At 47.9% G+C, this 15,227-nt stretch overlaps 1 protein-coding gene across 5 annotated transcripts in view; it reads left to right on the top strand.

Moving 5' to 3' along the window:
- Window positions 1–15,227, top strand: part of LOC142388663 (spectrin beta chain, non-erythrocytic 1-like) — a 179,619-nt gene that overhangs the window by 141,986 nt on the left and 22,406 nt on the right. For all 5 annotated transcript variants that reach the window (XM_075474226.1, XM_075474210.1, XM_075474191.1 and 2 more), the window contains 9 exons: window positions 797–1,216; window positions 3,553–3,755; window positions 3,872–3,962; window positions 4,040–4,186; window positions 5,408–5,671; window positions 9,910–10,134; window positions 10,229–10,318; window positions 11,385–11,663; window positions 13,449–13,579. In XM_075474226.1, coding sequence (XP_075330341.1) covers window positions 797–1,216; window positions 3,553–3,755; window positions 3,872–3,962; window positions 4,040–4,186; window positions 5,408–5,671; window positions 9,910–10,134; window positions 10,229–10,318; window positions 11,385–11,663; window positions 13,449–13,579 — 1,850 coding nt within the window. The remainder of the gene's footprint in view (window positions 1–796; window positions 1,217–3,552; window positions 3,756–3,871; window positions 3,963–4,039; window positions 4,187–5,407; window positions 5,672–9,909; window positions 10,135–10,228; window positions 10,319–11,384; window positions 11,664–13,448; window positions 13,580–15,227) is intronic.

Below are 15,227 nucleotides of genomic sequence, written 5' to 3'. Positions count from 1 at the left end.
TAAATTAGTTATATAAAGTGCACAGCTCTCACGTTTGTGACATGTTCGTTTGTTTCTGTTTGTCTGGCGGTGTTGTCCTTCCGGGTCAAAGGTCGGACCACCGGTCCAATCAGCTACGATTCATGTCAAATCACACTGTCCCTTTTTTTCCCCCAGAAAATGATGCAAGTGTATCGAATCATATCGAATTGTATCGAATTGAATCGTATCGAATCATATGGTATTAAATTTGTATAGAATTGAATCGAATCGTATCGTAATGAATAATTTGGTAATGAATCGTATCGAATCAAATTGTATCGAATTGAATCGTATCGAATCGTATGGTATCGAATTGAATCGTATCGTATCAAATAGAATTGAATCGAATTGTATCAAATTATATCATATTGAATCGAATTAGATTGTATTGAATTGAATCGTATCGTGAGATTAGTGTATCGCTACAGCCCTACTCACGTTTGTGACATGTTCGTTGGATTCTGTTTGTCTGGCGATGTTGTCCTTCTGGGTCAAAGGTCGGACCACCGGTCCAATCAGACACGATTCATGTCAAATCGCACTGTCCCTTTTTTTCCCCCAAAAAATGATGAAAGTGAATTGAATCGAATCGAATCGTTGGCTGAATGTCGTATCGTATCATGAGATTAGTGCAGCCCTCAGTTTTAGTGTGATACTGTGCAGTTCCAAAGAAAAGCCTGAGGATTCACCCGGGTTACGCTTAGTTTTGGGGGGTCTGTTTCACTGAATCTGTCCCGATAACTGAAACGGAGGTCACTGATCCGTCTGTTCGCAGGACACCCTGAAGAACCGCGAGGAGTCCCTGGGCGAGGCCAGCAAGCTTCAGCAGTTCCTGCGCGAACTGGACGACTTCCAGTCGTGGCTGTCGCGGACGCAGACGGTCATCGCCTCCGAAGACATGCCCAACACGCTGGCCGAGGCCGAGAAGCTGCTGGCCCAGCACGAGGGCATCAAGAACGAGATCCGCAACTACGAGGAGGACTACCAGAAGATGCGGGACATGGGCGAGATGGTGACGCAGGGCCAGACGGACGCGCAGTACATGTTCCTGCGGCAGCGGCTGCAGGCGCTGGACACCGGCTGGAACGAGCTGCACAAGATGTGGGAGAACCGGCAGAACCTGCTGTCCCAGTCCCACGCCTACCAGCTGTTCCTGAGGGACACCAAGCAGGCCGAGGCCTTCCTCAACAACCAGGTAACCCGCCACACTCCTTCAGGAACAAAGACGAAGGCTGTGTTCGACACCGCATACTTCTCCTACTACTCATACTAACTTTTTGAGTAAGTATGCGAGTTTGAGTAAGCGAGAAGTTCCCGGATGCATACTAGATTCTCTGAAATGTTGGGTATGCATCATGAGGTTACTACTCATACTCAAACTACCCAAGATGCAACGTAACGTGACGTCGCCGATCGTCATTTCCTGTCAAAACGGCAGTTTCAAGCTAGCTACAACGAGGGTAGCTTCACTTCCTGTTTTCAAAACAAAAGCACCAATTGTATGGTAATGGCTTTCCCTATGATAAAAGGCAACGGGTATTTTATTTTGTGAAAATAACCGGAAGTGCGTTGCTCACTGCGGCTAGCTTTAGTAGCGCCGAATTCGTGGGAACAAAATTGTAAACAGCCGGTATTTTGTCAGGTTTTCAACACGTTGGGGATCTAAACGACTACTTTCTCTCCTGAAAATGTTTCAAATGTTGCTAAAGTTTACAGAGTTTAGAGCTTAAGAGAAATCAGCTTCAGGCCGGCTGATTTCAGCTCGGGCAGGAGCGAAATGCATTGTGGGTAAACGCTCTGCAGGATGTCAGGCGCCGCCTCCTCCAGTGGTGACGGGCGGATCTGGTCATGTGACCACAGAGAGAACACAGCTTTCTTATTGATGCTGTGAGGTCGCTGTGTTCAGCAGATGAACCCCTGACTGGGCGTGGGTCCAGTTCTCCACCACACGGGTTCGATTTGATCCCGGTGCAGTGTGCACCAGTGCATGCTGGGATACGGTCCAGCGCCACCTGACTCTGCAGGTTAAACACGTAAACAATGGCAGGAACAGTTACCTGATTAAATGTCAAGGCCAGTTTATCTGTACAGCACAATTCAACTACAAGGCGATTCAAAGTGCTTTACAGATACATTAAAACAGTAGAAATAAAAAGCATGATTTAAATTTTAAACAAAAAAGAAAGAAATAAGAACAATAGATAAAATCAGGAGTTAAAATGTGATTAAGTTTTGAGCTTTATTCAAACGCAGCTGAAAATAGGTGTGTCTTCAGCCTAGACTTAAATACACTGAGTGTTTCAGCTAAATATCAGAGCAAATGACCCAAACAGGATTTAGTTTCTTCTTTGTTTAACAGATTTCTTTCCTGCGAAGGACGTATTTCAGTCGGCTTTAAATCTTTCTTTAAACATGACTTCATCAGGTCGTCTGAACGAGATGAAGTCGTGTTTTTAAAGAGAAACCGAAGGATACAAAGTTTTTTATACTGTAATCAGACTCAATCTGCTCAAAGACCCGACAAAAATAAAGCAAAAAAACCACAAGAATGAACAAAAGTGCTCAGAAGAAAAGCATAAATGCATCAAATAATGAAGCGTCTATGAAAGAATCCCTGAATCAACGATCAGCTGAAAACCGCCTTAGTTTTGTGTCACATGTTGATAATTATTCTATCATTTGATGTAGTTTGTAGCCCTGAACTGATTTAAAAACCCTGATCGATCCCTTTATGAATCTATTCTCTTTTCTCTATGATAAGGATCGATGCTGCCACCTGCTGGTGGGAAGCCTTCACTGCAGCAACATGGGCTGTGTTCGAAACCGCATACTACATACTACAAACCGCATACTACATACTGCATACTACATACTGCATACTACATACTACATACTGCATACTACATACTACATACTGCATACTCATCGCTCAAACACTATGCAGAGCGTTTACCCACAATGCATTTCGCTCCTGCCGGGGCCGAAATCAGCCGGCCTGAAGCTGATTTCTCTTAAGTTCTAAACTCTGTAAACTTTAGCAACATTTGAAACATTTTCAGGTGAGAAAGTAGTCGTTTAGATCCCCAACGTGTTGAAAACCTGACAAAATACCGGCTGTTTACAATTTTGTTCCCATGAATTCGGCGCTACTAAAGCTAGCCGCAGTGAGCTAACGCACTTCCTGTTATTTTCTCAAAATAAAATCCCCGTTGCCTTTTATCATAGGGAAAGCCATTACGATACAACTGGTGCTTTTGTTTTGAAAACAGGAAGTGAACCCACCCTCGTTGTAGCTAGCTTGAAACTGCCGTTTTGATAGGAAATGACGATCGGCGACGTCACGTTACGTTGCATCTTGGGTAGTTTGAGTATGAGTAGTAACCTCATGATGCATACCCAACATTTCACATACTAACTCAGAAAGTTAGTAGGAGTAGTAGGAGAAGTATGCGGTTTGGAACACAGCCATGGTTATTCTGTTATTCTGAAAATGACTCCTGGCGGTAACGTCTGGCTTTTGTTCCTGATCAGGAGTACGTCCTGGCCCACACCGAGATGCCCAGCACCCTGGAGGGCGCCGAGGCCGCCATCAAGAAGCAGGAGGACTTCATGACCACCATGGACGCCAACGAGGAGAAGATCGGCAGCGTGGTGGACACCGGCCGCCGCCTGGTCGCCGACGGAAACATCAGCGCCGAGCGCGTCCAGGAGAAGGTGGACTCCATCGACCACAGGTGACCGAGGACCAGATCATTCGTAGTTTTTCCTGTTGCTGTGATTCGTAGAAGCTTTTAAATGAATTCATTACAAGAAATTTCTGAAACAGAAAGTCTTTGTTTTTGCTCGTCAGACACAAGAAGAACCGACAGGCCGCCAACGACCTGCTGATGAGGCTGAAGGACAACAGAGACCTGCAGAAGTTCCTGCAGGACTGCCAGGAGGTAAACCGCAGACTCTGAGCACCTCAGAGGAGAGGGCGCCGTCCGCCACAGCTGATTTACTTCCTGTGTGTCCCCAGCTGAACCTGTGGATCAACGAGAAGATGCTGACGGCCCAGGACATGTCGTACGACGAGGCCAGGAACCTGCACAGCAAGTGGCTCAAACACCAAGCCTTCATGGCCGAGCTGCAGTCCAACAAGGAGTGGCTGGATAAGATCGACAAGGTGAGGCCTGCAGAGCCGTTAAAGAGAGCCGTTACAGAGAGCCGTGCAGAGCCGTTACAGAGCGGCGTGCAGAGCCGTTACAGAGCGCCGTTACAGAGCGGCCTGCAGAGCCATTACAGAGCCGTTACAGAGAGCCGTTACAGAGAGCCGTTACAGAGCGCCGTTACAGAGCGCCGTTACAGAGCCGTTACAGAGCGGCCTGCAGAGCCGTTACAGAGCGCCGTTACAGAGCGGCCTGCAGAGCCGTTACAGAGCCGTTACAGAGAGCCATTACAGAGCCGTTACAGAGCCGTTACAGAGAGCCATTACAGAGCCGTTACAGAGAGCCATTACAGAGCCGTTACAGAGAGCCATTACAGAGAGCCGTTACAGAGCGCCGTTACAGAGAGCCGTTACAGAGCTCCGTTACAGAGCCGTTACAGAGAGCCATTACAGAGCGGCCTGCAGAGCCGTTACAGAGAGCCGTTACAGAGAGCCGTTACAGAGAGCCGTTACAGAGCGGCCTGCAGAGCCATTACAGAGAGCCGTTACAGAGCGCCGTTACAGAGCCATTACAGAGAGCCATTACAGAGCGGCCTGCAGAGCCGTTACAGAGAGCCGTTACAGAGAGCCGTTACAGAGAGCCATTACAGAGCCGTTACAGAGAGCCGTTACAGAGCGGCCTGCAGAGCCGTTACAGAGAGCCGTTACAGAGCGGCCTGCAGAGCCATTACAGAGCCGTTACAGAGAGCCGTTACAGAGCGGCCTGCAGAGCCATTACAGAGCCGTTACAGAGAGCCGTTACAGAGCGCCGTTACACAGCCGTTACAGAGCGGCCTGCAAAGCCATTACAGAGCCGTTACAGAGCCGTTACAGAGCTGTTACACAGAGCCGTTACAGAGCTGTTACAGAGAGCCGTTACAGAGAGCCGTTACAGAGAGCCGTTACAGAGCGGCCTGCAGAGCCATTACAGAGCCGTTACAGAGAGCCGTTACAGAGCGGCCTGCAGAGCCATTACAGAGCCGTTACAGAGAGCCGTTACAGAGAGCCATTACAGAGAGCCGTTACAGAGAGCCGTTACAGAGCCGTTACAGAGCCGTTACAGAGAGCCGTTACAGAGCCGTTACAGAGCCATTACAGAGTGGCGTGCAGAATGTGTGAGCGTCTGTTTCCCCGGGCTGATGACGCCGTACTCTCCCCTGAATGCTCGAAGCTGAACCCCAAAACCTCCTTGTGTTTCAGGAGGGCCAGACGCTGATGGCGGAGAAGCCGGAGACCGAGGCCATGGTGAAGGAGAAGCTGGCGTCCCTGAAGGGCATGTGGGACGAGCTGGAGTCGACCACGCAGGCCAAAGCCAAGTGTCTGTTCGACGCCAACAAGGCGGAGCTGTTCACGCAGAGCTGCGCCGACCTGGACAAGTGGCTGATCGGCCTGGACGGGCAGCTGCAGTCCGACGACTATGGCAAGGACCTCACCTCCGTCAACATCCTGCTCAAGAAGCAGCAGGTGAGGCGCCGGGGGTCCGGGGGTCCGGGGGTCCGGCGCTGCTGAGGCAATGTTTCCAGTCGACTTCCTGTGAATCCTCTGGTTTTTTTTACAATATCTTTAATGAATTTTCATGTAAAAAAGACACACAAGAACAAGTGTACCAACATACAACAGTACCAACAGACTGAAACCCAAACATGGCGGTCAGAGAGCTTCCTCTATGAAGGCACATAATCATGAGTCCACAGAAGATATATTATCATAATGTATAGTCATGGGGAAGAAAGAACTGGTTGCTATACCGTTCCAGGCCCGTCCATCAGATGTGACGAGTCATTGTCCTTCATAAAATTAATGAAGCGACTCCAAACATTATGAAATAGATAGATAGATAGATAGATAGATAGATAGATAGATAAATACTTTATTCATCCCAATTTGGGAAATTATTGTGTTACAACAGCGTACAGTATAAGAGATATGTAAACAATTAAAGGAAAAAGAAGCAAATAGAATAGAATAAACATCAGAGAAATAAACATCAGTTATATACAAATCTACAGTATGAAGAGTAGGGTAAATAATAATAATAATAGTAATAATAATAAACATCAGTAAACTAAATAAAAACAGATTTCTACATTTAACAATAAAGGTAAAAATAAATTTAACTGAGCAGACTGAACCGATAAGAAATATAGTTTGAGAGTGTAAGAGATTTTTTCCAGAGGTAAACAAGAAGTTATTTCCCTAAACCATACAGCGACAGCGGGTTTACCAAAGCTTTTCCTTGATATTGTCCTTTTTGCTTGTAGAGAACACATATTTCTAAACATTTTTTCATAGCGCTTAATCCTATGACCCTCTGGGTAAAGACCCTCAGAAAGAGCCGAGGTTCCAGGTCCAGACTAATTCAGAGAATAATCCTCTCAGTTTAACAGAAAGTTAAACGACTTAAAGTTCTTCTAAACGCCTTTTCTAGGTCTTTATGTGCTGAAAGCCAACTTTGAGCAGCAAAATCTAACAAATACTGCCACCTAATGGTCAGGTTGGAGATGGAAACCATCTGAATGTCATCAAACTGCATCTTTATCTGCGGCTTAAAGCAGCAGTGGAAGAAAAAAACAACAAGCAGAATTATCTGAAACATCTGATCGTTCATCTTTTCTGTCTCCATTAAAGCTTTTCATCAAAGCTTTTTACCCAGAATAACCCAAAACTGTCAGATATCCTGATATGTACGCCAGCGTTATGTTCCAACTCCACATTCCCTTCATGCTCTCGGTGTTTCAGCTATTCTTTGTGTCTGCAGACGATTCAATGACGGACATTTCAAAGAAAAACAACAAAGATTTTAGGGCCCAGTGAGAACCAATCGCCTGCATGAGCAGAAGCTGTTTGAAGCCCAATCAAACAGGGTTCCTCTGATTGGTTCTGATGTTCCCAAACAGAACCGGTCTGATCCGGGTTAGGATCACTGGGGCTCCATTAAAGCTCAGAAAGTGATGTGTTGAAGGGAAGCCGTGTTCACGTAGCTCCAACAGCTGTTCTGGTCCCACAGGCGCTAATTATTAGCAGTGGGAACAGGTCTCGAGTCAGGTTCCAAATAAAGACACATGAGGTCCAAGTCGAGTCCAAAGTCAGGATGTGGAAGTCCAGAGTCGGGTCCAAGTCTTTAACTTTGAATATGAAACAAAAAAAGATTAAAACCTTCGTTATTAAGCTGGAAAACGTACTTAGCCTGTAAGCTAACGCTACCCACTGACAGCCTTCGCTTAGCGCTCTTCATGTAGCTTCAGATGTCCAACAGTTGGACGTTGTTGCCTCCCCGTCTGTGATTTTGGACGTGCACGTTGTGCATGTGTTGCACGCTGCAAAGCTTCCTGAAATGGGACCCGGTAACGCCGCGGTTCTCTGCTGTGACCTCACTGCACGCCGCGTTGGAGCAGGGGATTCTGGGTAGTTGTTGCAAACAGACGTGAAATCAATAAAGTTAAATTACTTGAATTTTGATTTATTAGATGCTTAAAAAGAAACTAAAACGTTAAGCTTTTAATCACGAGTCATTGATGTTAAAGTCCGGGTGGAGTCCAAAGCCGTTGGGGGCGTGGCCTGATGATGTCACAGCGTTGGGTGTTGATTGTTGGCTCCCAAAGCTGTTAAAGTCCTGCTGTTAATCCCCTCGTAGTTACAGTCGTGTGAGCTGAAGTCGAAGCTGTTACGTAACCCATCTGCTGGTGCACGCACACACACACACGTGCACTCACACACGTGCACACACACACACACACACACACACACACACATACACACACACAGAGGTTATGTAATCCCTCATTTGAAGTGTTTCAAGCCAACTGAGCATGTGTTGGCCTGGATGGATGCCTGTCTCTGTGAGGACCGGTTGGGCTTCAGGACGCAGGTCAGAACCAGCTTCAGGTTGGACCGTTTCAGACCCGGTTCCAGTCGGAGTCGGGGGGGTTTCAGACGAGCCTGCAGAGCCTGCAGACCCTGCAGAGCGTGCGAAAGCTGCGACTGCGTGAGGAAGCCTGAGCTCGTTAGAGCAGCGTTTGATATGTTAAACAGGGAAGCTTCCCCCGTGATGCCGTCTCACACTCGGCTTTCCGCAGATGATCGGCGCCTCGTCGCGTTTCCTTCTGCGAGCCGGTCTCCTGAGGAGGCGACGAGACGGATGTTTTTATGTCTGGAGAAGCAGATCATCTTCATCCTGCAGAAGATCTTTATAAAACTGGACGCTTTTCTGTTTGAGACGATCTTTGAGTCTTAAATTCATTCTTTTTACGAGGAGCAAACATGTGACTTTGTTGTTTTATCTGATTCCTGGATATGATTCAGATTATTCTGAAGACACTTTGCTTTTTTAGAGAAAAGTCTGATCCGACGAAGCTGGAAAACTGAAAAGATGTGTAGAATTCCCCTTAAAAAGGATAGATCTTGATGTTAGCTGCGTCCCCCGAGGATGGAAAAGGAGAATCTCCATCTTTGATTGGGCTTTCTTCCACATTTGAGCTCTTATGAATGTTTGTTCCCTTTCATCATCTTCATCCTGCAGAAGATCTTTATAAAACTGGACGCTTTTCTGTTTGAGACGATTCTTTTTACGAGGAGCAAACATGTGACTTTGTTGTTTCTGTTTTATTTGATTCAGATTATTCTGAAGACGCTTTGCTTTTTTTAGAGTGTCAGATCGATTCTTTCATTGGAAGCTCAAGAACAAGCCGCAGTAATCTCAAGTTAAATGAAGTCTTTATTTCTGTCAACAAATGGAGTATCTCAGCGCTGCACTCGGTATGACAGAACTCTCGCAGGAAATCCGTCAGACAGAGCCTCGATTTCCGGTAACATTTTGAATTTATATGCCTCATTGTTTCACATAGGTTGGACCCCTTGTCGACCAAATGTGATTGGACATGAGTAGGTTCAACATGCTTCGTCAACATGCTTCGTCATATTCTCTGAATAAGCCAAACTGTGTGTGTGTGTGTGTGTGTGTGTGAACCTTACACCTGGCTTCCCAGGCTAATTGTTTTGTCTTCATATTCTCTGGATCAGTTAAGGTCTCAGTTAAGGTCATGTCTCATGTCCATCGTGGAAAAGTACATTTAATAAAGCCAATTTTAACAAGAGAAATGTCCGATCCGACAAAGCTGGAAAACTGAAAAGATGTGTAGAATTCCCCTTAAAAAGGATAGATCTTGATGTTAGCTGCGTCCCCAGAGAATGGAAAAGGAGAATCTCCATCTTTGATCGGGCTAATCTTCCACATTTGAGCTCTTATGAATGTTTGTTCCCTTTCATCATCTTCATCCTGCATAAGATTTTCATAAAACTGGACGCTTTTCTGTTTGAGACGATCTTTTGAGTCTTAAATTCATTCTTTTTACGAGGAGCAAACATGTGACTTTGTTGTTTCTGTTTTATTTGATTCAGATTATTCTGCAGACACTTTGCTTTTTTAGAGAAAAGTCCGATCCGACAAGCTGGAAAACTGAAAAGATAAATAAGATGTGTAGAATTCCCCTTAAAAAGGATAGATCTTGATGTTAGGTGCATCCCCAGAGGATGGAAAAGGAGAATCTCCATCTTTGATTGGGCTAATCATTCACATTTGAGCTCTTATGAATGTTTGTTCCCTTTTCTTTACCTTGAATCTCTGCATTGGAACTGTTTTATGGCCCCTCTAACCCTGTGATCTGCCCCTCTGACCCTGTGATCTGCCCCCCCCCCTCCCTCAGATGCTGGAGAGCCAGGTGGAGGTGCGTCAGAAGGAGGTGGAGGAGCTGCAGGCTCAGTCCCAGGCCCTCAGCCAGGAGGGGAAAGGCTCCGAGGAGGTGGACGGCCAGAGGATCGGCGTGGAGAAGAAGTTCCAGGCCCTGCAGGCCCCGGTGAAGAAGAGGCGGGAAAACCTGATGGCCTCCCGCGAGATCCACCAGTTCAACCGGGACGTGGAGGACGAGATCGTGAGTAGAGCGTGTCGGTAATGGAAGCTGCAGAGGTGGAGGAGGTGGAGGAATCACAGCAGACTTACAGTAAACTCTCTCTTTGTGTCTACAGCTGTGGGTGGAGGAGAGGATGCTTCTGGCCACATCCACCGACCACGGGCACAACCTGCAGACGGTGCAGATGCTGATAAAGAAGAACCAGGTACGCGCTTCATCTTTTATGTGGTGTTAAAGGGACAGTTTGCCTCTTTAAAGGGCTAGTTCCCTCTTCTGACATGAAGCTGTGTAACATCCCATATCAGCAGCATCATTTCTGAACATCTTCTTACCCCCTGCTGCGTCCTGTGAGCAGAGTTCCAGCCTCGTTTTGGTGTTGATGAAGGTAGTCCGGCTAGTTGGCTGGGGTTTAAAAAATAAAGCCTTTTGCTTCTCAGAACAATATGCGTTCAACAGAGTAATACATTTGCATCACAAAATGGTTCTCCAGGAAAAAGTCAGACCTCACAATCTCTTGGCCCTATTTTCTCTCCCTTCGTATCACTACCTGCTTTGTAGACCGAGCAGTCCCCTGCTTCCGAGCTTTTATTTCCTTTCCTTTCCTTTCCTTTCCTTTCCTTTCCTTTTGTTTAATTTCCTTTCCTTTCCTTTCCTTTTGTTTAATTTCCTTTCCTTTCCTTTCCTTTTGTTTCCTATCCTTTCCTTCTCTTTCTTTTCTTTTCTTTCCTTTCCTTCTCTTTCTTTCCTTTCCTTTCATTTAGTTTCCTTTCCTTTCCTTCCCTTTCCTTTCATTTCCTTTCCTTTCCTTTCCTTTCCTTTCCTTTCCTTTCCTTTCCTTTCCGTGCTGTGCAGAGCGAGCAGTCCCCTGCTTCCGAGCAGCAAACAGCGTAACAGGCGCGGCTGTCGGCAGGCGGCAGCAGGCAGTGATACGAAGGGAGAGAAAATAGGGCCAAGAGATTGTGAGCTCTGACTTTTTCCTGGAGAACCATTTTGTGATGCAAATGTATTACTCTGTTGAACGCATATTGTTCTGAGAAGCAAAACGCTTTATTTTTTAAACCCCAGCCAGCTAGCCGGACTACCTTCATCAACACCAAAACGAGGCTGGAACTCTGCTCACAGGACGCAGCAGGGGGTAAGAAGATGTTCAGAAATGATGTTGCTGATATGGGATGTTACACAGCTTCATGTCAGAAGAGGCGAACTGTCCCTTTAAGGCGGCTGGAGGCCGGACCCCCGTGTGACCGCTCTCTGTCCTGCGGGCGCCGCAGACGCTGCAGAAGGAGATCCAGGGACACCAGCCCCGCTACGACGACATCTTCGAGCGCAGCCAGCACGTCCTGAGGGAGGGCAGCGCCACGGCCGAGCCCATCCGCCAGCGGCTCGCCGAGTTCCAGTCGCTGTGGGAGAAGATCCGGAAGGAGACGGAGAAGCGCCACGGCCGGCTCAGCGAGGCCCACGAGGCCCAGCAGTACTACTTCGACGCCGCCGAGGCCGAGGCCTGGATGAGCGAGCAGGAGCTGTACATGATGTCGGAGGAGAAGGCCAAGGTGAGCGGAACGGCCGCCATGTTGGTGTGTCCGAGCCGGAGGAGGCGGGTTAAAGCCATAATATGTAATATTTCACGTTGTCTATTAACAAATTTGAGTCTTATCATTCACAAGTATTACCTCAATCGTTATTAATTACCTCCATCACAAAAGTGCAGTGTTCTTATATTCTTTATATTCAGCATACGAATGTACATAAGAGTGTTACACTCCAATGAATGTCTCCATGTTGCTCCGCCATTTTAAAACTACGGGATTTGTAGAAGGACATGTCATCAGCTTCGCATTTTCCGTTTCCAATGTGGAAATGGAAAATGCGAAGCTGATGACATGTCCTTCTACAAATCCCGTAGTTTTAAAATGGCGGAGCGACATGGAGACATTCATTGTCCGTGAAATATTACACATTATAGCTTTAAACCTATGCGGATGATGCATGATGCATACCCAACATTTCGGAGAATCTAGTATGCATCCGGGAACTTCTCGCTTACTTAAACTCGCATACTAACTCAAAATGGTTCAGTAGAAGAAGAAGTTCTGACAGGAAACGAAAAACAACTGTGGTGGACATTCACAGAGCCATCACTGAGTTAATTTATGATTCTTAGATAGATTTAGGTCAGAATGTGCATTGAGTGCATTTTGTTTTTATCAGGGAGATGCATAGAAAGTCATTTCAGCACTGCTACACACATACAGATCAATACAAAAACATGGATAACTGCGCTAACATACCCTCCAAGATGTTACTCTCCCTTTCATTTTACAGTGTATAAAATAGTAACAATTGAACAAAGAGAGTCACATTCACTCAATTTTCCATCAAGATTAGTAAACTGGAACTTCAAGCCATGTAATAGAGATATTTAAAGCAGTTCAGATCTTATATATCTGATCCATTTTGACACAGACTCCCCATTTCTCTCCATGATGTAGATTTTGTGAACAGTCCCTCGCCAGTCTTCCAGTGTCGGTGTGTTGAGTTGTAGCCATTTCCTCGTTAAAGCTTTCTTTGCTCCAATCAATAATATCTCATTGCAAATGTAATACTGTGGTACAAAAATACATTGAGCTGACATCAAACTGTTTAGTCATTTGAAACATATGTTCCAGACAATCAAGGATCTCATGCCAGAACGATGAGAGTTTTGGACAATCCTAAAATAGATGATAATGATTGGCCTCACACCCTCCAACAGCTTCATTCGTTACCTCGGTGTCTCTTCTGAGCAGGTGTTATAAAAAAATCTCACAACGTTTTTCCATCCAAACTCTCGCCAGGTGTGTGAACTTGTGGATTTCCATTGTAATTTACAAATGTTTTCCCATTCATCCCCAGATATGACCAAATCCCCCTCTCTTTCCCATTTGCATTTAATATGCAGGCTGTTCAAATTCGGGGAGTCTTGAAGACATTTGTATGAAGGGATCTTATATTTAATCTGCTGCCGGGGAAACGGAGCTCATTCACAGATAAACAGACCCTGAGTGGATGAAGATAAAGGTGCATTAACCTTGTTTAGGCCTGGCAGGCTGACGCTTATGAATGTAACTCAGGGGTTAATAACTACAGTAACAGCGAATATAGAAACCAAAAGCAGAACCGACTCCTCGACCTGAGAACGAGGCGTAGCTTCTGTGTTTTTCTGGCTGTTGGTCTGGTTTAACGGATCCGTAAAGTGGTGGTTCGTGTGCTGCCGTTGGTAAATGTTCAGTGTTTCCAGCTTCTCTCCACGTGAAAGCGTTTCCTGCAGCTTCAGGCGGTCTGTGCGTCTCTTTCAGGACGAGCAGAGTTCGGTGGCCATGCTGAAGAAGCATCAGATCCTGGAGCAGGCGGTGGAGGACTACGCCGACACCGTCCACCAGCTGTCCAGCACCAGCCGGGGCCTGGTGGCTGCGGGACACACCGACAGGTGAGGATTCAGGGCCCAGGATTGAGGGCAGAGGATTCAGGGCCCAGGATTCAGGGCAGAGGATTCAGAGCCCAGGATTCAGGGCAGAGGATTCAGAGCCCAGGATTCAGGGCCAAGGATTCAGGGCAGGGGATTCAGGGCAGAGGATTCAGGGCAGAGGATTCAGGGCAGAGGATTCAGGGCCCAGGATTCAGGGCCCAGGATTCAGGGCAGAGGATTCAGAGCCCAGGATTCAGGGCCAAGGATTCAGGGCAGGGGATTCAGGGCCTAGGATTCAGGGCAGAGGATTCAGGGCCCAGGATTGAGGGCAGAGGATTCAGGGCAGAGGATTCAGGGCCCAGGATTCAGGGCCCAGGATTCAGGGCAGGGGATTCAGGGCCCAGGATTCAGGGCCCAGGATTCAGGGCCTGGGATTCAGGGCCTGGGATTCAGGGCCCAGGATTCAGGGCAGGGGATTCAGGGCAGGGGATTCAGGGCCCAGGATTCAGGGCAGAGGATTCAGGGCAGGGGATTCAGGGCCCAGGACTCAGGGCCCAGGATTCAGGGCCTGGGATTCAGGGCCTGGGATTCAGGGCCCAGGATTCAGGGCAGGGGATTCAGGGCCCAGGATTCAGGGCAGAGGATTCAGGGCAGGGGATTCAGGGCAGAGGATTCAGAGCCCAGGATTCAGAGCCCAGGATTCAGGGCCCAGGATTCAGGGCAGAGGATTCAGGGCAGAGGATTCAGAGCCCAGGATTCAGGGCCCAGGATTCAGGGCCCAGGATTCAGGGCCCAGGATTCAGGGCAGAGGATTCAGAGCCCAGGATTCAGGGCCCAGGATTCAGGGCAGAGGATTCAGGGCAGAGGATTCAGGGCCCAGGATTCAGGGCCCAGGATTCAGGGCAGAGGATTCAGAGCCCAGGATTCAGGGCCCAGGATTCAGGGCAGAGGATTCAGAGCCCAGGATTCAGGGCCCAGGATTCAGGGCAGAGGATTCAGGGCAGAGGATTCAGGGCAGGGGATTCAGGGCAGAGGATTCAGGGCAGAGGATTCAGGGCCCAGGATTCAGGGCAGGGGATTCAGGGCCCAGGATTCAGGGCAGAGGATTCAGAGCCCAGGATTCAGGGCCCAGGATTCAGGGCCCAGGATTCAGGGCAGAGGATTCAGGGCAGGGGATTCAGGGCAGAGGATTCAGGGCCCAGGATTCAGGGCAGAGGATTCAGAGCCCAGGATTCAGAGCCCAGGATTCAGGGCCCAGGATTCAGGGCAGAGGATTCAGGGCAGAGGATTCAGAGCCCAGGATTCAGGGCCCAGGATTCAGGGCAGAGGATTCAGGGCAGAGGATTCAGGGCAGAGGATTCAGGGCCCAGGATTCAGGGCAGAGGATTCAGGGCCCAGGATTCAGGGCAGAGGATTCAGAGCCCAGGATTCAGGGCCCAGGATTCAGGGCAGAGGATTCAGGGCCCAGGATTCAGGGCCCAGGATTCAGGGCAGGGGATTCAGGGCAGAGGATTCAGGGCCCGGGATTCAGGGCAGGGGATTCAGGGCAGAGGATTCAGGGCCCAGGATTCAGGGCAGAGGATTCAGGGCAGAGGATTCAGGGCCCAGGATTCAGGGCAGGGGATTCAGGGCAGGGGATTCAGGGCAGGGGATTCAGGGCAGGGGATTC

The sequence above is a fragment of the Odontesthes bonariensis genome, chromosome 2, assembly GCF_027942865.1.
Source record: "Odontesthes bonariensis isolate fOdoBon6 chromosome 2, fOdoBon6.hap1, whole genome shotgun sequence".
NCBI classification, from domain to species: domain Eukaryota; kingdom Metazoa; phylum Chordata; class Actinopteri; order Atheriniformes; family Atherinopsidae; genus Odontesthes; species Odontesthes bonariensis.
This window is presented reverse-complemented; position numbering and strand designations above follow the sequence as displayed.